General features: G+C 38.8%; 1 protein-coding gene across 6 annotated transcripts in view; it reads left to right on the top strand.

The window, feature by feature from the left end:
- Nucleotides 1-27,359, top strand: part of CCDC85A (coiled-coil domain containing 85A) — a 205,944-nt gene that overhangs the window by 157,956 nt on the left and 20,629 nt on the right. For 5 of the 6 annotated variants that reach the window (XM_028089973.1, XM_028089972.1, XM_028089971.1 and 2 more), the window contains exon 3: nucleotides 12,095-12,171. The exons of the other annotated variant lie outside the window; for it this stretch is intronic. In XM_028089973.1, coding sequence (XP_027945774.1) covers nucleotides 12,095-12,171 — 77 coding nt within the window. The remainder of the gene's footprint in view (nucleotides 1-12,094; nucleotides 12,172-27,359) is intronic. 6 annotated transcript variants of the gene reach the window in all.

Below are 27,359 nucleotides of genomic sequence, written 5' to 3'. Positions count from 1 at the left end.
GCTATTTATGTGTCCGTGTGTGCGTGTCTGTCTTCCATACTAGAATGTTCCTTAAGCAGAGGAGCCCTTTTTGTTTTCAGTGAGAGTCTGTAGCACAGGAAGGAGTGTTTAGAACCTAGTTAGTACTCAAATATATGTTAACTGCCTTTGATTACAGAGTGCTTTTTGATAAATATACCAAAAGAGCTAACATACAAAAAAAATGTTCTTAAGTATGTGATCTTTCCAGTTTTGTTTATCTAAATTAACTGTCCGTTATCTGACTAGATTCATCCATTACCTATCACTTTGTGTGAACATAGATGATGCTAAAACATTGGGGAGTTTGTTTTGCCAACGGTTTCATAGCCAGGTCTGAGAGCATATATAGGCTCAATTGAACAAAATTTTTATGAATTCCCAAATGATGGGATCCAAATTAATGATGCTTTGCTGTATAATTTGATAAAAATTAATTTTATTTTACGGACAAGTATGACTGTAGAAACAACTATATACAGGCTTTTAAAAACAATCTAAAAATACATAAAAGTCCAAATAATTATCTGAAGAGAGTAACATTTTTGTAGGTTTTATTGTCCTTTGAAAAAATTTTTTACAGATTTACTTCCTTATGCATTCATTGACAATACTGACAAGATACCCGGGGGCCACCTACATTGAAGAAAATTGTTACATTTATTAAAATGACATCAGTTTTTATGCTCTGGCCTTGGGAAAAGGCAGTTATTTGGGAAATGACAACAAGGACAGCAACAACGTAACAGTGGAAAGTAAGATGCATTTGAACCCCAAATAGCTGTGAAAATGGTACTTATGCTAAACAGCTCTTTAGAGTTTGAAATATTTTCCATATAGTCCCCCATCCTTTTGCCAATTTATTGCTATTTACCTAGTGCCTCCTTTGTGGGGCTGGTGCTTTCAAAGGGAATAGTAAATGTGAAGGCAATTTTAGGGCACAAAACGTTCCTCTGAACCAGACTTCAATTTAGATTGCATGTTATTGTGTGTTTTCTAGGTGGAAATCTGACTGCATTTGGAGTTAACTGCTTCAAAGTATCCGGGAAGCACAAATTTTGTGTAGGAACAAGAGCTTTTGGGAACAGGGTGATGGGATGTTCATTCCTTCCTTCCTTCCTCAATAAGTTGTTGAACATCTTGTAGCACATAGCTCTATGCTAGTCCTAAGGCTGCTCAGAAAAGAACTGGAAGGCAGGACCTTGCCACATGGAGCCTCCAGCTTTTATATATTTGGAGGGGGGGAAGGGAGAAATGGAGGCTGAAACCATTACATGTCTGTTACTAAGGAATAGGCCAGGTGGATGACAGCAAATACACAACAAGTGCCTTTTTCTCCCATTTTAAAAACGCTTTCATTTGGGAAGAGGAGAGACTTAGGACAAATCTATGATGATTGTTTTTTGGTACAAAAGTTAGGATCGTTTTTTTCTGATTTCTAAATTGACTTACATGCAAGTCGCCGGGTTTCAATATCCATTTAGCCATTTCCTCCTTTATAGAAAATAAATGAAACCAAATCTGGACTGTTTCAAAAAATACAGCACTTGGGAGGCACTAGAAGAGCATTCATGACGTTTTCCATCAGCGCATTCTTGGAAAAAGATGCGGTATTTTCAGCCTTCATTCAAATTGAAATAAACAGGACAGCCCCTTGCTCTGGTTCCTTTAACTTTGAAATGACAGGTTTTCCCCTTCTTGAAGAAACATAACCTGTTTTGATAAGGACCGTGGTCCCCCGCCCTCGTCTAACTGCCCTCTGAGAGACCCGAGCCCCTCCCTCAGGTTCAGCAGACACCTGCCGGTGCCCCACAGCTGTGTGTGCTACTGCACCCTCAGGGCGCCCCTCACAGAGATGGGCCGGAAGGACATGTTCAGGGAAGGCGCCATGCTAACCAAAAAGCAACCTTACTAACTAGAGCAGATTTCCAGCTGCAGGACATTTATACTGTATTCCAAGCTGTTAGTAGTAGAAATGGTCCATTTTTTATACATCCCCACAGCTGTCTCTCCCTTTCTCTGCTCTCTATTTTCTCTCCCTCTTTCCTGCTCTCGCTTCCTCCCCAACCTCCTAACACACACACACACAATTTTTTTAACCTGCTTGGCACATTTCACATTTTCTTTCTGAAATTACTCACCAGTGATTTGATCTGGCATAATCTGAGAACCTCTGCCAAGTTTCCACCCAAAGTTTAGTGTTCTTTCATATGTTTCTCAAATGGCACAACGGAATTGATACTAAGCTCCATTTAAATGCTGGAGTGATTGAAAAGCATAGACCTGTGCTATAAAATAATTCCCTTTCAGGGTACTGTCTGCATAACTGGTTGACACATTGAATAAATTTTAATTGTACCAGACACTATTCTAGGCACTTGTTGGACATTGCTTAACACGGCAAAGGTCCCTGCCTTGTGGAGTTTACACAAGGGGAAAGGGGGAGAGACAGAACTTCTACAGTAAAGATAACATGTGCACAAGGTAATTTGTATGATAGAGGGTGATGAAGTGTTTTGAGAAAAATAAGTACAACAGGCTTGGAACCCAGGAAGATAGGGTAGAGATGGGGGCAGGTGGAGGGATTAAATGAGGTGGTCTCAATGAGTCGCATGGAGAAGCTGGGACTTGGACAAAGACTTATGGGAAGTGAAGAAGTCAGCCAAGCACCTCTCGGGGGTGGGGGTGTGGAGGGAAAGAGCATTCCAGAAAGCGGGGACAGAAGAAAGCTGGAGTATGCCTGGGGTGTTGAGGACAGAAAGGCAGCTGCGTGGCTGGAGCCTGGGGTATGGTGTTGTGAAGGCAGACCAACTGGGGGGCCAGATCATATGGGGTCCCGCTGGACTTTTGAGGACTTTGGCTTTTATGTGGAGCAAAATGGTGAGTTCCTGCAGAGCTCTGAGTGGAGAAAGAAATGAGCAGGCTTTGCATTTTAGAAAACCCTGGCCACTGTGGGTTGAAAGAGAATTTGAATGAAAATGGACCTGGGAGAGGAGGCAAGAACAGAAGTAGGGACACCGGTTAGGAGACTCTGGTGAGGTTGGGTTTTCAGGATATTCTGGGGGTAGGGTCAACAGGATTTCCAGGTGGATGGGAACTGGGTTGTGCGAGAGAACAGAACCGAACACAGTGCGGATGTTTCTGTCACAAGGGAAGCCTGTTGGTCAAAAGGTTTAAGTGTAGGTAGGCCTAAGGGGTAAAAGCCAAAAAGAGGACAACATTTTAAAAACTTAAGCAGTGGAGGAAGGTGACAAGACAGATGGATCCATCTCGGTGGCTCTCACTTCCCCCTTCACAACTGGATTCCAGAATGCGAGCCTTCCCAGCCTGGGCTTGTGCACTTACCTTTCCTAGAACTCTCTTCTCCCAGGTCTTTACATAGCTGGCTTATGCACAGGACCTTAGCCTCAGAGCTCTTTCCGGGCCGTGCTCCCTAACATAGCTGTACTTCCCCAGATCTCGCTACACCAGTACTGTCTTGTCCTCACTGCACGGATCACCTTCCCTTTGCTTTTCATTGCCCATCTTCCCCAGCCTCCCCCCCACCCCCCGCCCCGGACTGCCCCAAATGCAAACTCCATGAACTCACAGACTCTTACCTGTTTGCTTGCTGCCATATCCCCAATACCTAGGACATCATCTGGCACACAGCAGGACACTCTCTGTTGGGTGAAGAAGTCTTGATATTAAAGTAAGTTGACATATCTGTATTAAACCCCTACAGGGAACACCACCAGTCACTGTGTGAAGTTCAGGGAATATTTTCATGTAGCATATTTGGGCAAAAAATGAAAACATGAGAAAAAACATAGAAGAAAGTAGATAAAGAGAAATCATAAGGCACTCAATACATGATTTATTAGCAAGTGAGTTGAGAAGAAGTAAAACTAAAAGATATTCATGGAATGGGAAGAATTTAAAAATTTAGGATGACTGAACTTCAAACGGCCCAAGAGCATGCACAGGTAGAAATCTCTGTGGCATCTTATTGAGCTTTCTCCAAACACCTGCAGTAACATGAAGCCTGTTACTGTACAAAGCGGTATAATCCAATCTTGGGTTATTCTAATCATTAGCTTTTTATACCATACATAGAAGAATAAGGAGTATTGCACTAAGTAGAGTTGAGTGAGCATTTGGCCAACGGAGAGACTCAGACCTAAGGGGTTTTGGAGCCAGTGAATAACCAGTGACCAAGTTTCCACATGGGAGGAACAGGATGAAAAATATTTCCTATCTCTTTCAGGTTGGCACAGAGGGAAGGGTCTGAGAAGAGTAAAATTAGCCCCATAGATAATGGACTGGAACAAGACCTGACATCATCTTTTATTTATTTAGGACAATTAAATTTCCCATTAAAAAAAAAAAATCCTGTTTCTGCCCATGAATAAGGCAGTCGGAGTTAAATATCCAGGCAAATCTGAAAATGCTGATTCCAACAAGTTTTTTTTTTAATAAGAAAGTCATCAAATTATAATGAGAAATGTAATCACTTATATTTCTGGAGCTAATATGAATTCTAAGTAGGAGGCTGCTCTGTGCTTGCCTGAGAAAGAAAAACACTTCTAGTCAGAACAGTAATAATTTTTTAAAAAATACAGTTCTGAAGTAATTTCCTTAAGAACGTGCAAAAGCCTGTGGATGGTGGGATTAATTTGAAACTAATGCAAGAGGTGTCTTTAGAAGTTGGGGTTTATCGAAGAGATTGCCTCCAGACTTAAATCACGTGGTCGTTGGTCTCTCTCTGGCTGACGGGGCTAACTCTGAGAGAGCCACTGAAAAGCTTCCTTCTATAAACCCATGGCCACAAACATCTTCCAAGTGCTTTTCTTCCTGTATGGTCTTCCAAATGCTGTAATTTGTCTTAGAAAGGACCATTACTAGATTTTATTTTCTGCCCTGAAATTTTGGAGACCCAATGGTACTTCATCTAATCAAAACCACTCAGAAGTTTTTCAAACCTTAGACAGTAGCAACTACCAACAATAAACCTTTTATGTACAATAATAAGAGTAATTTGTGGGTGATTTCAAGGGTGAGTGTTCCCTTATGAAGAGAAACTCTGCTTTAGAAAGCAGGGGGAAGGGAGAGGGCTTAACGTTTTGAGCAGATTATTTTCAAAGTAGCAGAGGAAAAAGTCCAGCTACCTTGTAGGATCAAAAACATTTCAGGTAAAATGAAGTGAAATCAAGTCCCGGATGTTGTCCAAGGAAGATATCAAGGGTTTTTTTTTGTTGTTGTTGTTTTTATTATGTTATGTTAATCACCATACATTACATCATTAGTTTTTGATGTAGTGTTCCATGATTCATTGTTTGCATGTAACACTCAGTGCTCCATGCAGAACGTGCCCTCTTTAATACCCATCACCAGGCTAACCCATCCCCTCACACCCCTCCCCTCTAGAACCTCAGTTTTTTTCTCACAGTCCATAGTCTCTCATGGTTCGTCTCCCCCTCCGATTTCACCCCTTCATTTTTCCCTTCCTGCTATCTTTTTTTTTTTTTATAACATATAATGTATTATTTGTTTCAGAGGTACAGGTCTGTGATTCAACAGTCTTACACAATTCACAGAGCTCACCATAGCGCATACCCTCCCCACTGTCTATCACCCAGCCACCCCATCCCTCCCACCCCCCACCACTCCAGCAACCCTCAGTTTGTTTCCCAAGATTGAGAATTCCTCATATCAGTGAGGTCATATGATACATGTCTTTCTTTGATTGACTTATTTCGCTCAGCATAATACCCTCGAGTTCTATCCACGTCGTTGCAAATGGCAAGATTTCATTCCTTTTGATGGCTTCATAATATACCATCATATATATATACACCACATCTTCTTTATCCATTCATCTGTCGATGGACATCTTGGCTCTTTCCACAGTTTGGCTATTGTGGACATTGCTGCTATAAACATCGGGGTGCATGATCAGATCCCTACATTTGTATCTTTGGGGTAAATACCCAGTAGTGCAATTGCTAGATCCTATGGTAGCTCTATTTTCAACTTTATGAGGAATCTCCATACTGTTTTCCAGAGTGGCTGCACCAGTTTGCATTCCCACCAACAGTGTAGGAGGGTTCCCCTTTCTCTGCAGCCCCGCCAACATCTGTCATTTCCTGACTTGTTCATTTTAGCCATTCTGACTGTTGTGAGGTGGTATCTCATTGAAGTTTTGATATGGAATTCCCTGATGCCGAGCAATGTTGAGCGCTTTTTTACCTGTATGTTGGCCATTTGGATGTCTTCTGTGGAAAAATGGCTGTTCGTGTCTTCTGCCCATTTCTTGATCAGATCATTTGTTCTTTGGGTGTTGAGTTTGGTAAGTTCTTTATAGATTTTGGATACTAGCCCTTTATCTGATATGTCATTTGCAAATATCTTCTCCTATTCTCTCGGTTGTCTTTTGGTTTTGTTGACTGTTTCTTTTCCTGTGCAAAAGCTTTTTATCTTCATGACGTCCCAATAGTTCATTTTTGCCCTTGCTTCCCTTGCCTTTGATGATGTTTCTAGGAAGAAGTTGCTGCGGCTGAGGTCGAAGAGGTTGCTGCCTGTGTTCTCCTTTAGGATTTTGATGGACTCCTGTCTCACATTGAGGTCTTTCAACCATTTCGAGTCTATTTTTGTGTGTGGTGTAAGGAAATGGTCCAGTTTCATTCTTCTGCATGTGGCTGTCCAATTTTCCCAACACCATTTGTTGAAAAGACTTTTTTCCATTGGACATGCTTTCCTTCTTTGTTGAAAATGAGTTGACCATAGAGTTGAGGGTCCATTTCTGGGCTCTCTCTCTGTTCCATTGATCGATGTGTCTGTTTTTGTGCCAGTGCCATACTGTCTTGATGATGACAGCTTTGTAATAGAGCTGGAAGTCTGGAATTGTGATGCCACCAGCTTTGCTTTTCTTTTTCAACATTTCTCTGGCTATTCGGGGTCTTTTCTGGTTCCATACAAATTTTAGGATTATTTGTTCCATTTCTTTGAAAAAAGTGAATGGTATTTTGATGGGGATTGCATTAAATGTGTACATTGCTCTAGGTAGCATTGACATCTTCACGATATTTGTTCTTCCAATCCATGAGCATGGAACATTTTTCCATTTCTTTGTGTCTTCCTCAATTGCTTTCATGAGTGTTTTATAGTTTTCTGAGTACAGATCCTTTGCCTCTTTGGTTAGATTTATTCCTAGGTATCTTATGGTTTTGGGTGCCATTGTAAATGGGATCAACTCCTTAATTTTTCTTTCTTCTGTCTTCGTGGTGGTGTATGGGAATGCCACCGATTTCTGTGCCTTGATTTTATATCCTGCCACTTTACTGAATTCCTGTATGAGTTCTAGCAGTTTTGGGGTGGAGTCTTTGGGGTTTTCCACATAAAGTATCATATCATCTGCAAAGAGTGAGAGTTTGACTTCCTCTTTGCCGATTTGGATGCCTTTGATTTCTTTTTGTTGTCTGATTGCTGTGGCTAGGACTTCTAATACTATGTTGAATAGCAGTGATGATAGTGGACATCCCTCAAGTTATTTTAAGTAGAGATCCATCTAGAATATCTAAAATCAGGAAGAAGAAGGGAGAACTTGGAATTTATGTAAGAAGCTTGCTATCACTTAAAAGACTCAAGATGGCAGTCACTGTGATGTCCCAGCAATAAGACAAAATCTTCTGAATATATTTAATCTCCAGTGTTAGAGGCCGAGTTTACTACCCTCTGGGTTTTATTCTCTCATCTGCCTAATGAGTCAGGGGATCAAGGATAGGCTGAACTGGGAAACCTCTAAGGTACATCCCAGTTCTAAAGTTGGCACCATTTAGAAGATACGAACTTAGTGGAATTCTTGTGACTGTTGAATGTTTCTTAGACTTGTCGTATTGGGAGAGGTGCTTTCGACTTTTACATGTAGGTTCAAAGAAAAGTAAGATACATGGCGACAAGTTGTTTCTGCTTTGAAAATACACCCAAGATTTACCCGGAGAACATCTTGATGATGTCACTGGATTTTCACATTGGTATTGTTTGCTTAACCTTGCTTAGTTTCTAGTGGGTCGATATCCTCGGTTTCCCATGGTGGAAAAAGAAAATACCTTTTGGGGATGTTAAAAGCAAATCGCCATCTGCATAACTGGGTTTGGAAGTTGGCTTTTCATACTCTGGATTGTGGGAAGCAGCTTGACCTTTCCTCCTTCTCCCCAGTATGTCCCTTTCTCCTCCTTCGTGTGGCTCCTTCCCCTCTTCCCTGTTTACACCAGGATCATTCTTGCCTTCTGGTCCCTGTCCGTCCTGTGGCTATGCTTTCATCTCTCTGGCCTGTCAAACTTCTGTTGATCCATGAAGCTCAGGTTTCTCTTTCCTAAGAACTGCCACCAGTATTGATCTTTCTGGGCTCATATTTAGCGTGATTTCACACAGAATTTCACATTACCTTACCATTTCCTTTATTTTCCCTTCTTCCCTCCCCACAACCGGTTATATACTTCTGAAAGATCGGGTCCTCCTGGAAGACATTGTAGATCTAGGTAGATCTAGTATAGCCTAGTGTTTGGCTGTTTTTCAGGAGCCTCATTCTCAGAGTTCTGAAAGCCAAAATGACGTTCTGAAATCAAAGTTTTAACAGCAGTCAGCCACTGGTAGAAGATGAGATGATCAGTTCAAATCATAGGACATTCTAATTCAGGGCTGCATGCACATGTGTCTACGGGTATCACTTAATAAAAAAGAACACCATGAGCACAGCATAATGTAGAGTGTTGTGGAATTGCCGTGTAGTCACCTGAAACTAATACAACATTGTACTTCAACTGTACCTCAGTTAAGAACGCCAGTGTTTGTCAGATACTTCTCTTAGGTTAATGCACACCGGCAGCCCTCATCCCCTGTGTGTAATGGAAAACCCGCTTATTTTATTGTTGACACCACTTTGGAAGTTCCTTGAATGAGGAAGAAAAGGGAAGCAGCAGCCTGGGAAAGGGGTTGTACCAACATGGCCAAATATGTTGTAGCATAAAAGGGGCTCCTTTTCTTCCTTACAAGAAAATTATTCCAGTGTTTTATCCAGTATTCAGCTAGGACTGGGATATACATTGTGGTGGATTTTTAAAGTATGGAGCTTCAAGGTGCCTGGGTGGCTCAGTCGGGTAAGCATCTGCCTTCAGCTCAGGTCCTGGGATGGAGCCCCACGTCGGGCTCCCTGCTCAGCGGGGAGTCTGCTTCTCCCCTCTCCCTCTGTGTACCCTTGCTCCTGCTCTCTCTCTCTCTTTCTCTCTCAAATAAATAAGATCTTTAAACATAAATAAATACATAAAAGTATGGAGTTTCTTACACTTTATCCTACTATGTCTTATTTTAAAATGGTTACGTATTTTCTATGCCATTATTAGCTCTGTACTAGTAGTCAGGCTTGGCTAGCCTATGGAGCAGTAACAAATCTCGCAGTCCTAAAAGCTTAACAAAATGTTTCTTGTTCTTTCCTGTCACAGGGGAGGGATTGGGTAGTTTCTTCAATGGTTTTTTTTTATATAGGGACTTGAGGACCCAGTGATATTCCAGAAAAATGTTTGCATACTCCACTCCCATTAAGGAATTGTATAATCAGGTTCTTGATGAATAAAAGAACTAACAGCATGAATTCTCTTATTTATGCATGCGCATCAGCTATTCTTCCTGTTCTCCCCACCCCCATCCCCTGAGGAGTTTTTCATTTGGTATTGTTCCCTGTTAAGTAATAATTGCAACAGAGACAGCCTGGAACAATAGGGCCTTCTGGAACACAGAACACGGGCGTGTAATCCTAAAGCAGAATTTGTTTTCTGAGAAATCTAAGTCTTGCAGTAACTGGCTTTCTCTTCATCTCAACCCTAGAATAGTGCCCGACACAAACCAGTGACACAGTCAATATGTGTTGAATGAATGAACTCAAAACTCTCCTTTGCTTTGCCTTTATCTTGTAAAGCTAATCTCTAAAAATTATTTTACCAGTCTAAAAATGTTTCCTATCTTTTTCTGTCCCAGCCTATATTTGCAGTGAATGCTTGGAAACAAAGATGTGGACTTCATCTATTTTAACTTGACATTAAAAATTGAACTTAAGGCATGTTTTCCAAATTCAGGAATTTACCCTCTTTTTTTGAACTGACATGCTAGGTATTTCATAATATAGACGCTTAATAAAACTATCGAATATGTAAACTGAAAAAAACTTTAAAAAGAGAAGTAGATTAAAGTGACTGAAGATAGTTACTGAATTAAAATCCATTCAGTGGCATTTTCAAATGTCACCCGAAGCACTCTGTATAGAGTCATTTGAGCTGCTTTAAGTATCACGGCTTTGAGGATAGTGCAGTCTAGGGACAATAAAGATAAGGTATAAATTATGAACAAAGGAGAAAAGAATTATACTTGTTCATGGTGTAAGTAGAACATTTCAGAGCAACTTTTCACTTGGATGGCCCTTATCAAGTGGTTGTTTTTCTAGAGTAGAGAGTGGAGCTTGCAAAACTGTAAATCAGGCAATTTACATTCATATTTTGATGATCTACAAATCACTTATTCATTTGCTAGAGTAAAGCAGATTCATAAAATCAATATGTTTGTTATTCATTTATGCCTCTTTTTTTTTTTTTTTTCCATTTGGAAGAGTCCGTAAAGCAAACTCTTAACATTTCATTGAGCTAAAAAATGAGAGCATATTTCTAGGAACTGTCTTCAGTTTTCTTTACCTTGTGTTTCTGTCTTGTATGAGGGATGCTCAAAACTAAGTCTTGCCCACTGGTGTGAGATCGGTGGGTGGTTATATTAACGTCAGTGATGGGGACTTTATGCAAACATTTGTGAAAAAACCGGCAGGCTGTAAACCCATCAGGGATGAGCTTAGTTGTTATATTTGCAAATTAAGGACTGACGTTTCTTATGTATTTTAAGAAAATAAAACACTATCTTACTGCTTTGAAGGTCACAAAAATGGAATTGAGTTCATATAACCAATTTCCATATAAAAATTTTAGAGTTTCCAGGATGAATTTCAGATCAAGGTAGTAATTTGCATCAGTATCCATTCAGATTGTTAGGAGCGCCAAATATTTACCATTTAAATGCGCTACCATCTTGGTCTTCTTGCTGTTTTATGTTTCTGAAGCTGAAGAACATGCGCTGAGGTTTAATATTAACTATGCTGCTCTAAGATTAACTATGGAAATTTGCTGGAGGAATTCGATTGTCCTGTACATTTTACTATACCTGAAGTATGTGTGTTCTTGGGCAGTGAATCAATGGCAACTATGTTGCTATGTGATGCACATGAATATTTTTGCTTTAATGAAGAGTTCCTGTCAGATTGTTCCTCAAAGTGAAACTCTTCTTTAGAGAACTTCAGAGTTCATATGGAACAGACTCTCAGCGTAATGGTGATTGTCACCAGTCAGCACACTCCTGAGCTCCTGAAGAAATGAAAACAGGAATGAATTTTAAAGTCAGCCCCTGGCTTACCTAAAGATTTGGGAAAAAGTTGGGTCTGTGTCACATTCACCCAAAATCAAAGTCAAAATTTAGCCTCCCCTCCACTTAGCCCTTTGGTAGCTGTTCTCTGGATTACAGACATAATATTATCTGGAGATTGGGGAGAAGAATGAATGTTGCATTTAAGACTTGATTTTTTGGAAAAACTAAGGGAGCTGGATATTGAAATATTTTAATTTTCTATTTTTAATATGACTTTGTAATTTATTTTGGTTATAATTAACCTTACAAAAAGTCTTATGTGGGGAACAGCTCCTTGAAAGCTCAAAATGCCCAGAATAAGTAGAAAAGGGAGTAAGTGTCTTCAGGATGTCTGACCTTCTGAGGGCTGCATGGTGTTAGGAAAGCCTACAACCTCACCCCCAGTAAATTCCTCTGATTGTCTTTAACATGGTGCAGTTGTTCAAAGTGCTTGTGGTTTCAATGGCTTTTGTTTTTTTTTTTTTTTAATAACAGACTACGTTGTCACTACCTGATTTGAATAAATCGAACCAGACATATCCTGACAGTGCACTAAACAAGACCTGTGTGTATAATGTGAGTTCTTTCTTTTTAATTTTAGAATCAACCTTGTCCTATGTTAGGCAGCTGGAGGCGAGAGTAAGACAGCTGGAGGAAGAAAATCGCATGCTGCCCCAGGTGGGTGACTTCCAGAAGCTCATAGCTAGTCAGTGCCATTGGAGTTGTAGCTTTTTTATCTGGAATTTAAAGTCTCAATTCCGTTTCTCCTTTAAATGATAGAAATCATTTTGTAAATAGTCATTCATCAACGTAGAGTGTGATTGCTTTCCATAATGACCATCATATTATCTGGGTTCTTAAGTGTGACACCACAGGATACAGACGTCTGAAATAAGAACGCAACGTAATTTTGAAAGGAAGAAGACAAGAGAAAGAGAAAATGAAGAGAAGGAGAAAATACTTTGCTAGTACTACTCCTATACATCATGCATTTAGTTGGCGAATATAGGGAAGGGACTCTTATTTAAATAAAAATTTTGCTAATTTATGAGCTCGGGGAAGCTGTAGGTAGTTTTCATATGTTAAAGAAATTAGTACTTTTGCTAAAATTCTTTGTGATCGAATTGAACTCTTTCAGTGCAACAAAGCCATGATAGTAACTGACAGCTTTACTGTGGGGCTTAACTTCTTTTCCCTGGTGAATCTAAAGTGGCACCTTTTCTGGGATTTAATGCCTCACCGTATATTTTACTTATAATATTATTTCTATGGGCTGAACTATCTTGACGAGAATGATGTTGGCTGAGGTGGTGGTTCTCAGGGAATGTTTTGTTGAGGAGTTGAACAAATCTTCAAGGTTGGTTTCCTTTACAGACATGGAGGCAGTATTTTAATATTTTATGAGAGGAGTTTTCTAAGCATTTAGTCACTAGTGTTCTTTATACATTCTGGTGATTATTTCTGTTTCCTAAGTGACTAAGGGAAAATCCACCCCTAAAAAACTAAGCAAACAGTAGTTTAAATGGAAAGACAGAGTCTGGTTATAATCCAGGGGAAAACACATAAACATGAACACTTTGCAAAAATATTTTAGGTCTTTTAAATCTCATTTTGTTTTCGAACTACGTTTGCTCATTAATGATGATTTGGTCTGTCAGGTACTGCATCTAAGAATGCCTTTTTCTTTCATTGGCCAGCCATCTGGCTGAAAATCACGAGATTAAATGAAATGAATCTACTTCTTTCCCTTCTCAAACTATGCATATGTCAATACTCATGTTGACAGAAGGGATTATTTGCATCATAAAATAAGATACTGCCAGTAGAGTTTACCCTTTGCTCTTCTATACTTTCCATTTTTAAAATTTTCTTTGCCATTTGTCCTTTTATATGGGATTCACAGTATGACTGTGCCAGGACCCTTGACTGAAAACATCTAACTTCTTTCCGTTCCCAGAAACCTAAAAATATAATCAGGTTGTTGTGAATATTCTATATGGTTATACCATCTCTGGGGCAACTCGGAATGTAAATGAAAAGAGAAAAAAGATCAGTTTCTTAGTTTCCCTCTGAGTGGGAATTGAGGCTCATGTCAAACATTGAAATGCTAGCATGGATGCTATGTTATTTAAAAAGAGGCACAACAAATACGAAAATGATTACAAGATTGATTTTTAAAAATGTGTGAAAGTGTTAGAAGTCTTGAAGAGAAATCAGAGGAGTCTTCAACTGTACTTGATACATCAAGTGTTGCATATTTAAACACACAGTACTCGCACAGTCGAGAAGTAGAAGAGATTAAACAACTTTTCAGGCTAAAGTCTTAAAACATATGTTTTTAAATGCATTGCTATTTTCTATCAAAGAAGGTTTTCTTTCTCCACAAGAAAAGCCTAGGAAGGATCATGTTTTACTGAATCCTAAGATGTTATTGATGTGGGATGCACCATTATCATATGTAGCACTAAGAATGAAAAAAGATGTTGTCGATTATACCATGTCGGATTCTTGCTGATTTCAGAGATGTTAAAATGGAAAAACAATGCTTTAGAATCAAACAGCTTTTTACATGTCCAGGGTACTTTAGTGAAAAGAAAATCCATTGTTTGAAATATGCTGTTGGACATATATGCAAGGAATACAATAGATCTCAGTTCGAAAACAATATTGTGTTAAATTTCTGTATCGGAGAGTGTTGCCTTCATTTATAGTTAAGATAGATCTGATAGGACCACCAATTGCAAGTACTTGTATAAATACAACTGAAATGAACAGACAATAGATGAGATCTGAGGATAGAAAGCAATAAATGAATCTCAAAGCAGTGAGAATCCTGTAAAGGGAATACTCGTGGAAGGCTGAGATTTGGACCGGATAACCCAAAGGCATATGCGACTTATTCTTGGATGTTATTGGTACTATTACCAATAATTATGTGCTTTCCCTGCAGAAGCTATTTCTGACTGCATGATGTTAGCTGATTTGCAAGGTCAGTTCAATGTGACTAGCTGACATCTCTACATAAATTAGTCTCAATATCTGAACACTTGATTTTCCCATTGTAGGAACTTGCTCACTGTGCTTTGATTAAAAGGTATTCTGTTTTACTGCCAAGTTTATAAAAATATATCCTCTTAACTGGATAAACAGGAAAGAAGAATATAGTTGGCAATTGGAATTCCAAGTATATTGGGTATCTTTTGTGGCTATGGCCAGGTTCTTTGCTGATAGTTTAGCATTTAGGCTAATTATGTAAAGCATTTTCCTGGAGGAAGAAATCTCCTTTATGCTTATTTTTATACTTGCTAAAATTGTGTATAATGAACTGAGAGTCACAACTTTGTCCCAGCAATACATATTTAAAAAGTAAACGAGATGAGTGTAGTAAGTGCTTGTGGATTTCTCTCTGGTTAGATTCAAAGGCTTCAATTTCTTAATTTAAAAATGACAAGGTTCCTCCTAGCCTCTTGTTGGCCTAAGTATAAATAAAGCTTGGGTACAGTTTTACATCCATGTGAAGTTACCAAGTCCCAGAATAAAAGGATTTTTATTCAAAAACAGATAGAAAAAGGCAGTGAAGATTGAGTCAGTTCTATCCAGTGGTATAGGAGGTGTGGTTGGAATATCAGCATGGAGCTCTGCTCTGCCATGATTTCTACAATATCTCACAAGAATCACTGAGCAGTACTTTAAATCCACTTTGTGAACACAATATTTCAGAAGAATCTTAAAGTAATAACAGAAAATGCAGTATTATTTGCTACATTATTACTTGAAAAGAAAATGTCTTTATATATTTGATAGGAAGACAACATGAGATCTACCCTCTTACCAGATATTCAAGCGCATAACAATTATTGTTATTTATAGGCATGGTGTACATTTGATCTCTAGAACTCTATTCATTTTGCATATCTGAAATTTTGTACATGGTGATTAGCAACACCCCATCTCCCCTTCCCCTCAGCCTCTGACAACCACCATTCTAGTCTTTGCTTCTATGAGTTTGAGTATTTTAGATACCTCATGTGAGTGGAATCATGTGGTATTTGTCCTTTTGTGACTGGCTTATTTCACTTGGCATATTACCAAGTGATCATTACCATATGATCCAGCAATCCTACTTCTGGATATTTACCCAAAAGAATTGAAATCAGGATCTCAAAGAAATATTAGCAATCCTGTGTTCATTGCAGCTCTGTTCACAATAGCCAAGATGTGGAAGCAACCTAAATGCCCATCAAGAGATGAATGGATAAAGAAAATGTGGCATATACATATAATGGAATATTATTCAGCCTTAAAAAAAGAAGGAAATCTTGCAACATGTGACAACATGGGCGAATCTTAAAAATGCTTTTTGGAAAGTTGATACAAATGATCATTAAAGATCCCCTTTAATGAATTTAGAATTTAGGATATTCTTCCTTAAACATAAACTAATGTGGACATTTTTTTATACTGATTACATACAAAAATATTTCATAGGATTGCAACAAACCTCTCATATTACACAGAATGCTAAAAGTGCTCAGACTGGTCTGTCAGCTCTACTGTGTACATATTTAATATGATGGGAACCCTAAATGAAGATTGTATGGGAATTAAATAAATGTAGCCACTGTATATGAAGTTTTATTAATTTTTAAATCTAATGAGGTGGAGTCACCCACAATGACATAAATAGACATTTTTGATAAAAGACCCAATATGGTATAAAGTAGTTGCAAGGAATTTTATATCAAATTTAAAAGGAATGTACCTATTTTGTATATAGACATTTATACATAAACACAAACTTTCTGTGGGTAAAGAATCCTCAATTTTCAAAGCTGGATAGAACCTCACATATCACATGGACAACCCCATTTTCTAAGGCCTACAAGATTCACAGAACGTTAGGACTATAATCCTAGTCAGACAGCTAATGAAGGATGGACTCAGGCTAAGATGTAGGCCTATTCAGTGTTCTTGTAGCAAATGCATAGCACCTCTTTTAATCATTTCATACTATTTGTCATTCAGTGTAAGTAAGCTGCTAAATCTGTTTTTATCTTATTGTCAAATTCTTTTTTTAAACATTTATTTGAATTAACATTGGATTTGCTTAGCCCTCTAAGATTTATCAGACATTCTATTCCCGATTTAGAGTAAATATTCTATTTTTCTTAAGGCCATAGATGGTATCCATCACAAATGAAAAAAAATTACATTTTATAGAGCCTCTCCTCCCTGACACATTTCCAAAATACTTCAGAATCCTGGTTTAGTACAAATATGCACACCCATACATATCTGCATGAGAAATTCATGCTGAACGGAATGTGGTCAGAGAGGGTCTTTCTGTTCAGCGTGAATTGGAGGTAGGTGGTGGCTAGGAGAACAAATAGTTATAGTAGTAGTTTTTAAGGTATCCATGATATTTGTTATTTTAGCCCAAATTTAAAAATCTTGCTGGGATCTCTCAACTCCTCCCATGATCCTTTTCTTGATGGTCACAAGGATTTTTAATCCATGCCTCTCCACGATGTTTAAGTGCTATATCTACAATGAAGTCTACTCAGCCAGAAAATATCTTAAAGTAGATGATACAGAACACCTAGCTGATGATTTTGATAAAAATAATACTGTCTTTTGAAGAAATCAGTCACTATTCCAACATCACCATGAGGTAAAAACTATTTTTTTAAAACTCTTCTCACCTATTTTGTGTCGAGTTTGGGTTTTGCATCAAGAGGAGACCAGAAATAAGCAGTTTGCTCTGATTCCAAAGTCAGTTAAGTACATTTGTTAAAAGTCCTACTGGGAAATCTGTTCCCTCTCATCAAATGCTTCCGCACCAGCATCTGCCCAGAAAGCACTCTGTGTCCTTTGTGCCCCAGGGTCCCTCTCCAAAACAAACCACCCACTTGTTGAGACTAACTTTTTAGAGATTTGTTAGAATCTGTAAAGCTGCCCCGATCTGCCCCATGTCCTATGCTTGCCCATGTTGCGGTAGGTTCAGCAAACGTGTTTGAAAGGCATGGCAACTCGGATCGCCGCTGTGTGGGCTCCTTTCAGCAAGTGTTTCTATTTCTGTTGTGCTAGCACACACACAGGAGTCTAATTTTGGGAATGGAAATGAAAAATCTTCCTCTCGTGTAATTTGGTTACAGTGTGGCCTCACAGTGAAGTGCTTTGGGAAGGAGGCAGGGCCATTTCCAGAGCAGTTTCTGAACAAAGGAAAGGCACTTGTCACCGTTGCCAGGAATGCTGAGGAGGGTACACGGGCTCTCAAGAAATTGAGCTTGTCACTTCCATGGCAACACACCCCGGGTCCAGCATCACATCTCTGAAGAGACCCCTCACGTGTGTACCTATGCGGATTACCAGTGTGCGAGGCAGAAATGAGAAGATTCTTTCTGACACCTAGATTTCCCTCATGTGCTTCTCCTCTCTTTGCCGTGGAGAGCCTTATTTGGTTGCTTTTTCTCTTTTTCATATTTTCTGACTTTGTTTTTCAAGTCATTTTTGTTTTACAGGGCCATAAATATCTGGCTTTTCTAGGGTTTGGAATTGCTCTGAAAAAAAAAAAAAAAAAATCAGCCACTGTTGTACAAAAACCAGGCACAGAGTTATGCTTTACAGGATGCTTAAAGTAAGTGGTGCTAGTCTTCAATTGTTAATGCTTGGAAATTACCATTCTGGCATTCCTGAGGAGTAATTGGATAGCAACTCTATGTGGCGCTACCGGAGTAGAATCTGGATGCTACTGATAGAAGAAATTAGTTAAATCCAGTAAGGGCTGGTTGCTGCTAGAGTCTTATTTGGGGGAAAAAAATGGACTCCACCAGAGGAATAATGCTTGTGGGTTGCCATTTTCTCTAAATCACCATGATTTATATAATTAAAGAAAAGAAAAAAAGCTTTTATGTATAGTTCAATAGAGTTTTCAGAGGACAGATGGGAGCTGCCCAAGTGGTGTGGGTGTATTGGAACAAAAGAAACAAACAGATATGGAAAATAAATTTACGGGGGAAAAGTCATGTTGGAAAACATGAATAAATGGAGACTGGATTAAGGGAAAAGCTAAAATGTATTAGCAAAAATACTGGAGAGTGAAATTCATAGGACAAACATCAAAAATCAACATGGATGCTTTCACAGTGAGGGGGTTTACATTCTTCTTTGCCCCACCCCATGCTCGAGGGTTCTTGTTTGAGAATCTCATATGCATGATGTGAAGTCTTCATTCTAGTGAGAGAAAATAGATGAACTAGAAATGCAACAGAAAATACAGCTATGCCACTTACTAAACTTATTAAGAGAATTATTGAATTTAAAAGACACTCAATTATTAGGGACTGTGGTATCCATTCTTATTTAACAGGACTGCCTTTTTCTATCTGTACTGGCATGATAATAATTCTACCACTAGGGCATATTTAAAAAAAATTTTTTTATTTGGAGTAGCCCTAAAAATAGCATTTTGGTTACCTGCCCTTGGCAGAAATTTGTTACACACAAAAATGATAGGACTCGCTCAGCAAAAATTTTTGCTGTGTAGTAATATCAACTAGGATCATAGATACTTGAATGAGAAGCAACATGGAGGACTATTTGGGGAAAACTTGAGATGGAACTGTAAGAGAAATTAATGTTGCCTTGGAGAAATGACTTTCTACTCTTTTTAATTTTTTTATCCAAAGTAAAGTGAAAAATCAAGAAAGATGAAACAGTCTTTCCTTTTGTCATTGTGTAAGGAAACAGTCTCATAGAAAACAATAGAAAAGATTGTGTAATGTTTGATATGGGAAATAAATTAGTTAAATGTAAATACTGTTGATATATGGATATATATAATTAAAAAACAGTAAACTGTGAAAACTTGGGTCTAATAGAAGCTTGTAAAGATGGGAAGATTACCGTTTGAGAAGCCTCACTTTGCTTTCCATTTCTTACTGGAGGTCATCACCTCTCTGCTGTGAAAAAGGCACCCAATCCACCCTGTCCTCTCCGATTCAGACCTTTCCTACGATGGGGTTCAGGCATTTCTCATTTAAAAGTCTCTACTTCTAGTTGTTTGGTTTTTTGTTTTGTTTTGTTTTGTTGCTGTAGCCTGAGCAAAGTGATCAATCATGCTTCTGACACATTAAAAATTAAAGTTGGTGCCTCTTAATATCTTATAAATACAAAGTAGACAAATATAAATGTAATACAGGCAATATCTGTATTGCCTAAATATAATCACTGTAATAGAGACAAATAATGGGGTTCTTTGATACAATAAAACAGTTTAAGTAAATAAATTTCTGAGTGATTTGAGATTTCCTAAATTATATTTAAGCTAGCATTGTGTGAAAAATGAGCAAAACATAACTGAGTTAATTTTAGAAAGCTGAGACATAGTCAACAGTGATTTTGGACCCTTAGTTACCAAGTAATTAAAGGAGTCCCTGTGAATATGCTAGAACAGAGAATAGGAATTAGAAGAGCTAGGATTTAGCCTAATTAGCCTAATTAGCTGTTGGATCAAGATGATGGGTCTCAACCTTTGTGAACTTGATATGCTTTGAGTAACAAAGAGAATAGTTGTAGGTGATATGGAAGGTTCTGCTCAGCTCTGCAAATCCATGAATCTCTATCCAGAGAAAGTTTGTATTTATGTATAATGTATATACAAAATGGGTGTGTCCTTTTTACTTTGATATTAAATTCCTTAAAACTACAACTTTATGCCATACATTATTTACAGGGGCATATTTATGTCATTGTGGGTTATTCTACCTCCTTGGGTTCTAAAGTTAATCAAATTTCATCAAATACCTGTTTAAGTAAAAGTCAAGGGTACATATCTTTGAGGCTCATGTCACATTAATATGCATATAGAGGGGCTCACATACCAGTCTGAGTAATGTTAGCTTAGGTGTATTTTGAGAGATAATATGCATTAATGTCCCTTAATGTTCATTTTTATTCTTTGTATAAGCCCTTCATAACGAACATAAAGGCACTGGTTTTCCCTAAGAGTATACGTATTTAAAAATAAACAAGATGAGTATGTAAATGATTATTGATTCCTCTCTGGTCAGGAACAAAGGCGTCTTTGTCTTCATTTGGTCAGTGTGCTCCCTTCCAGCCCTGAACATTCTGAGCTCAAGGATTAAAAAAAGAAGAAGAAGAAGAAGAAGAAGAAAAGAAGAAAGAAGAAGAAAGAAGAAAGAAGAAGAAGAAAGAAGAAAAGAAAGAAGAAAGAAGAAAGGAAGAAAGAAGAAGAAGAAGAAGAAGATGTTGTGCCCATGTTGTGCCCAAGTCCTAGAACGAAGGGGTCTTTAGTCCAGAACAGCTAGAGACATGCAGGGGATTAGTTAGTGCTACCAGTGGGAAAGAGGAGCTCAGAGGAGGTATGGCTGGAACGTGAGTCATCACCAGAGAGCACAGCGCTTTTCCTTTGCTGTGCTCCCTGTGGTATCCTGCAAGCATCGCAGAGCTGTACTTTAAATCCAGTGTGTGAGCACAACACTTCAAAGAGAGCCCAAAAGTATGAATTCTCTTATTAGGTATTATTTACGTATTAGCTGTCATTACGTGAGAAGGAGCTACCTTTTTTTTTTTTAAGATTTTATTTATTTGACAGAGAGAGAGAGCTCACAAGAAGGGGTGGGGGGGGGTGGGCAGTGGGAGAGGGAGAAGCAGGCTCCCAGCTGAGCAGGGACCCCAATGCAGGACTCGACCCTGGGATCATGACCTGAGCAGAAGGCAGACGCTTAACCGACTGAGCCACCCAGGCACACCAGGAGCTACCTTTTAAAAGTTGGCACAAATGGTAGTGAAAGATCACCTGAACTTAGAATATTCTTTCCTGAGCACATAAACTAATGTAAACATTTTTTTTTAAATCACATTTAAAAATATTTTAAAGGATTTCATAGGATAAATGGAGACCTGACATTTCAGAGAGAATTTTTTTTTAAATGATGATGAAAGAGTATACTGATATAGGAAATGTTTAAAATTTAACTTTTATTTACCTGCAACTTATATGGAAACCATCTGTAGTCTTTATTTTAAAATATAACATAGTTGTCAGGAATCCAATTCAGAGATAAGCCAAAAGAAATTACTGTGAAAAAGATGACAAAAACCTGATATAACATACATTATTTTTTTCTGGTGTGATAGACTGAGGAGAATGACAAGATGGCTTGCATATGAATCAAAGTCCGCTAGATGAGGGATACACAGAAGGAACAATGTCCAGAGGGGGGAAAAAACTTTTTTTAAAGGATAACTGATGTATTGGTTTCATCCTGGACACTAAAGCATCTGAAGTAAAAGCTAGCAATCGGTGGACTGGGCCTTTCTTCAGATTTTCTCCTTGACACAGAGCGTGAAAGAGAAATCATCAGGGGTACACCGTAAGACAATGATCCATGTTGCCTTTACGGTTCACATGGAGCTCTTATGGATTATGTTTCAGACTGTGTGCCATCGAGCCTCCATAACCGGGTAGCATGTTATCCTCTGAAGCTAATTAAAGCATGTGTAGAGAAGCACTATGAAGACAGCATAGGAAACAAATCACGGGCTTCCCCTCAATTGTCGTAAGGCTGAAGGGCCTTTGGTGGCTGGGTAAATAAGTCTTAGAAGAGGACTTGGGGTTTATTCTAGAAATTCGACAAAGTAGTTCCTATATCAGTAAGCAGTAGAGTGTTTTGAAAAACAACCCACCTACATTTGTAGAGGTGGCATCCCTGAAAGTAATAGAAGAACAGTCTTGTGTTTCCTTGGGCCACACCAGCACAGACTGGGGTCGGACAGGTGGAGTCCTCACTCTCTCGGCTTACCTTCAAGTGGATGGGTTTTCACCTGTCCTTCTAAGTCTGCTCCTAACTTTGTTACTGGCCGCTACAGTGATGTCCTGGCCATTTCCCTGACTTTCTATGATTGGGGCTCCCAACATTCTCTGGGCTGAGAAAATCCCCCCACTCCTGCTTGGGTTCTACCTTGTTCCAGATCCAAAGCCTATGGGACAGGTTCTCCTTCCCGCATGTTCTTGTGGTAAAGCCCAGAAATGGAGGTGGGGAGGAAGACTTAGTGTTAGCGAAGGGTCAATCTATTAAAAAATGTTCCTCTCTTTTCAAAGTACTCCATTATTCTTCATTCAGGTGTCTCTCTCTGGTCTCATTCTTTCCTTTGGAGAACTTCTTGTCCTCAGGTTTATCAGTACCTCCCTGAAATTGACTCAGCTGGGATATTTGTGATTTCAGGAGTGCCCTAGTCAAGGCATGGGAATAATCAAACCTTCTTTCAGAATTTTTATCTTCTTTGAAATTTTTCTATCTTTCATAATCTAGGTTAGTTGAGTAGAAGCAGTTTTTGAATTCATATTTTTTAAAAAGGAAAAAATAAGCACAACAAGGAGACAGCTAACCACCTTACTTAAAACCCTTGGACTAATTATTTTGCTAGTTTTATTAATCTAGCTACAGTCTATTAGGAAAGAGATTGCATGTCGAAATGTAAGGATCAAAAAGAAATGTAAATCTGACTCAAATGTAGTGTAACAAGTTTAGTATTTTTTTTTTGACCTAAAATGCCTCTTATTTGCATCAGAACAACATGCGATGCAGAAGTTCTAATGTTTGACAGATAACAAATAACTAATAAACCCAGGACCAGATGGGAGCCATCCTAGACTTACATAAAAGCTGGCTCTAAGAAAGGGAGGATTTTTGATAGCCAGGATATTTCAGCTGTTTTTGACACCCAAGGCAGGTGTGTCTTAATGTCAAAATGGTAATTTCTTTATTGAAACATTTTCATATACAAGAAAATTTAATGTCCATAACTCTAGAAATATCATACAAGAAAAACATAAAATACTCAGAAATAAATGACAACTCCAGCAAACTTAATCACAAATGAATTGTGTGGGAATGATAGGTCTTTATCCTTTTGGGTGGCAAGCATGTATTGAGAGCCAAAAGTTAACAGAAGCTACAGTTTGAATTTGGCTGACATCTTTTTCACAAAAAGTTTTAGACAAAGGGAGCTTCTCCAACTTTGCGTTTTGAAATTTGTTTTATTTGGAACTAGCCCCATTCACTTTCCATTCCGTTTCTATCCCACTTGTATTTTAACACATGAGTCCTTAACCAGCAAAACTCAGACACTTTTGTCAGTAAGTTCTGCAAATGATACAGTTAGTTGGTGATGGCAGCTCAGTTTCGTTGCCAGTTGAAAAGGACTTTGGAGAGGTCGATTTAAGACTGGACCCTCTAAATGCTCACTTGTGCAGAGGGTGGGCATGTGGCCTCACGGGCATTCATTTAATTGAAGAGGACTCTCTTGGTTAGGGAACCAGTTCCACTGAGCCTTTGATATTGGAGAACGAGATTCAGATGGACATGAGGACAGGTAAGAGCAGTTACCTCTCCGATGGTTTTCACTTAAAACAAGTACCCTGCTCATGATCTTGATATTGACAGAGTTCTTCAGAATCAGTCATGAGAGAGTCATAAGACAGCTCTCAATTCTGGGTGGTTTCTCAGGGCTGTAAATGATGCTATAGTAACTTACGAATCAATAGGACTTTGGTCTTTAAGCCTAGAAAATGTCCAGTGTTGCTATCACATTGATTTTTAATACTTTATCACCTTATTAAATTATGCTTTTTATTTTAGGCATATCTTTTATGTTCATTCTGTTTGAAGGCATCAATCCTGTTGGTCTTCAGTATTCGGAATCTTAAGTCTTTAGGGCCCAAGGAGAGACGCTGTAGGTCATGAAAGGGATAGTGCCCAATTCTTTTATTTTTACAGGCTCTTAAATGATGGGGCTGCAGCCTGAAATGGACTGTTCTCCCTGTGAGAAACAAAGCTTAGGCCACAGCAAAATGGCTGATTTACAAGAATCCTGTAACCCTTGTAGTTGAGTCAGCCTCAGGGTGCAGACAGCACACAGGAAGGGGCTGATTGAATCGCCCGTTCCACCTCAGAGTTTTGTTGTTGTCACAAGCCCTAGAACCACATCCTGATTATCAGCTGAGGTCCTGCATATTGGAGCAACACTGAGGCCATCTTGATGCTGACCCATCCTGACCCTGGCCCCTATGATGATCTCTGTTTTGCAGGTGAGAGAATGTTCACTAATGGGCAGAGGCAAGGTTTGTGCTCAGATTTTCTGTTACCACTAGCCTAGCATCCTTCCTGTTTTGCTGAAACCTGTTGCATGGCAAGTGTGTTTCTTTTGAAGCAAGATAGTGGTGAAAACACCACCAACCACCACCACAATCTCCACCATCACCATCCAGAGCTCTGGTGTAGCAACCTTGGGGTCTGAATTGAGAATTAGCCAAGAAACCCAGTGAGTTTTTAGTCCATCTGTTTTACTAGTCACTGAGAGACTTCATTGCTCTGGTAATGATTCTCTCAGCATGGGAAGATCTCATTCTTTTATTAATCTTAAGGACATGTCTAGCCCTTAGATAACTGATTAGTCAGGAAAAAATATTTGTCTACTTAATACTTATCACTTGTTTCAATTATAGTTTCTTTGTAAACCACTTGCCTCCTTCTCCAAAAAATTCCCAGACTATTCCAGTCTGTCATAATGTTCTTATCCCCTCAGCCAGGGCTTGGAACCTTTTAAATAAAGGGCCAGATAGTAAATATTTTCAAAGTTGTGAGCCATATGGTGTTTTTCAACTACTCCTCTTTGCCCTTGTGGCACCAGAACAGCTGAAAACAGAATATCTAAATGAATGGGTGTGGCTTTGTTCTAACAAAACTACTTATAAAAGAGGTGAAAGGGTCTGGATTTAACTCCGACAGTAGTTTGCTGACCCCTATTTCAGTTGCCCTGAAATCATTTGTCAATTTCTTGGGTTATCTCTTAATATCATTTTTTAAATTGGTCCCTCATATTGTTATATAAATTTTCATTTGTGCATAATTTATTATATACAAAAACTTTTCCCAGTAAATATTATTTGTTTTCATTGGCTTAACTTCCTTTGTCCCGTCATTCCCAAACCTGCCCTCAGTTATCAATATGTGGGATTTGAAAAGCACTGTGAGTGAACCAGAGGAGTAGTTGGGAAGAGGCAAAGCTATTCTTGCCAACAAACCACTTAGTTTTGGGAGGAAAATTTGTTGGGAGATCAAGATGTTTGCATTTGACCTGAAAAGGCACGTCCTCCCCTACAGGACAGTTGTTGTGTTACTAATGGATAGGAAGTTTGTACTTTTCTGAAACCCATATGTCTGGTGATTGAAGGTGTATGTTAGTGAGTGATTGATTATATTGCTTTTGTGTCCTTGCACATCTTAGATTGCTGGAAAGAGAACATGGGCAAGCTTGTCTTTAAAATAGATACCACATGGCTGGTAGCTTGGAAAGAACATGAAATGCTATATAGTCCTTCACAGACAAGTGAAATTCTAAATCCATGTCTTTCAGCGAATGAGGGAAACCATTTCTGGCTTGGAAGGAGGTCAGAAAACAATTAATCTCCCGTTTTCTTTAAGTGAGGACATCACATGGTAGAGTGAGAAATTGGGAGATCACTAGTAAGAATAAAGTGAATTCTGTATTTTTCAGGTCGTTCATATTCATATTCTCTTCTCCCATGATCTTTGTCAAATCTGTGGTTTTTAATGATGATCTATGTTATGCTTGAAAAGGACAAAAAGGAAAGGCCTTCCACAGGCCATTCATGCAGTCTCTCTTCATGGGGATCTGCAAGGTACTTTGGAAGGAACAAAGGAGTGCAAAGGCTAGTTTGCGTCTCCATCATGTTTCCTGTGGATCAGGAGGAGACCTATAGGAGGGTGAGAAGAATCCTCACTCATCTTTTTGTCTTTGTCATGACGACTGATTGACATCAGAAGAGCCAAGGGGTGGAAAAGAGCTTAAAAAGAGCCAGATGCATTCGCAGTGCTTTCATGGCAACTGATGGTGATCTGGCAAGTAGGAAACTTCTCTATAGCACTTAATGTTTTCAGAGTGCTTTGCAATCAGGTTTATTAGTCACCCTTCACAGCCGCCACATGAGGCTAATTGATAGGGCTCTCCATTTTAGCCTCTCCATTGAGGACAAGTGACTTGCTGAGGGTCAGGCAGTGAGAAGCTTACGGAGCTCATTAGTCTCTGGGTCATTTCTCTCTGGAGCTAGCAAAAGACTTGACTTTTTTTTTTTTTTTAAGGCCACTCTGACTAGCTTAGGAAAACTTATTACTGGTTAACCTGATTGTTTTCCAGGATGATACTATTGTAAAAATTCTAACTTTAATAATTCCTTTTTAAAATTGGCCTTTTCTAAAGCTTTATGACATTACTTTTCAGAACTTTCCAGGAAATTTTAGCTGTGCGTTTTATGGTTCAGCCAGGTCCTTTACTAGGGTAATGTTCTCAGAATTTGGGCCCTAGAGACTTCAGGAGAAACAAAACTTTTTAGCCAGGCAGCCTTCGTTTGTGGCATTAGCTGTGGTCAGAATTTGTATGGAGGGATGAGGGAAACTGCTTTCTATCAGCTATTAATGCTATCTTTTACACTCAGAATCTCATAGAGGCTAGACAAAAGCAGTGACCTTGCTATTTGGAATGAGAAATGTTGACATTTATCGTTAGATCGATGCAGGGATATGTATTTTAAAGATAGGTGATTAGTGGGCTTCCCCTACTTTTCTTCATATAAACAAAACAACCCCTAACAAATATGGAATGGGATTTCTGTAGATGATGGAAAGCTGATTGTTTATATTGGCCATTCTTTCAATAGTTTACCCCTCAAATATTTTTTGAGAGCACCTCTTGCATATAGATACTGCTTTAGACAGTGGAGATACAGCCCTGAATTCATGCAGCTTACATTTTAGTGGACT

The sequence above is a fragment of the Eumetopias jubatus genome, unplaced genomic scaffold, assembly GCF_037043125.1.
Source record: "Eumetopias jubatus isolate StellerSeaLion01/CBP00866 unplaced genomic scaffold, mEumJub1_p1.0 scaffold_9, whole genome shotgun sequence".
NCBI lineage: Eukaryota > Metazoa > Chordata > Mammalia > Carnivora > Otariidae > Eumetopias > Eumetopias jubatus.
Note: the sequence above shows the minus strand (reverse complement) of the source record. Positions and strands in the feature narration are given on the sequence as shown.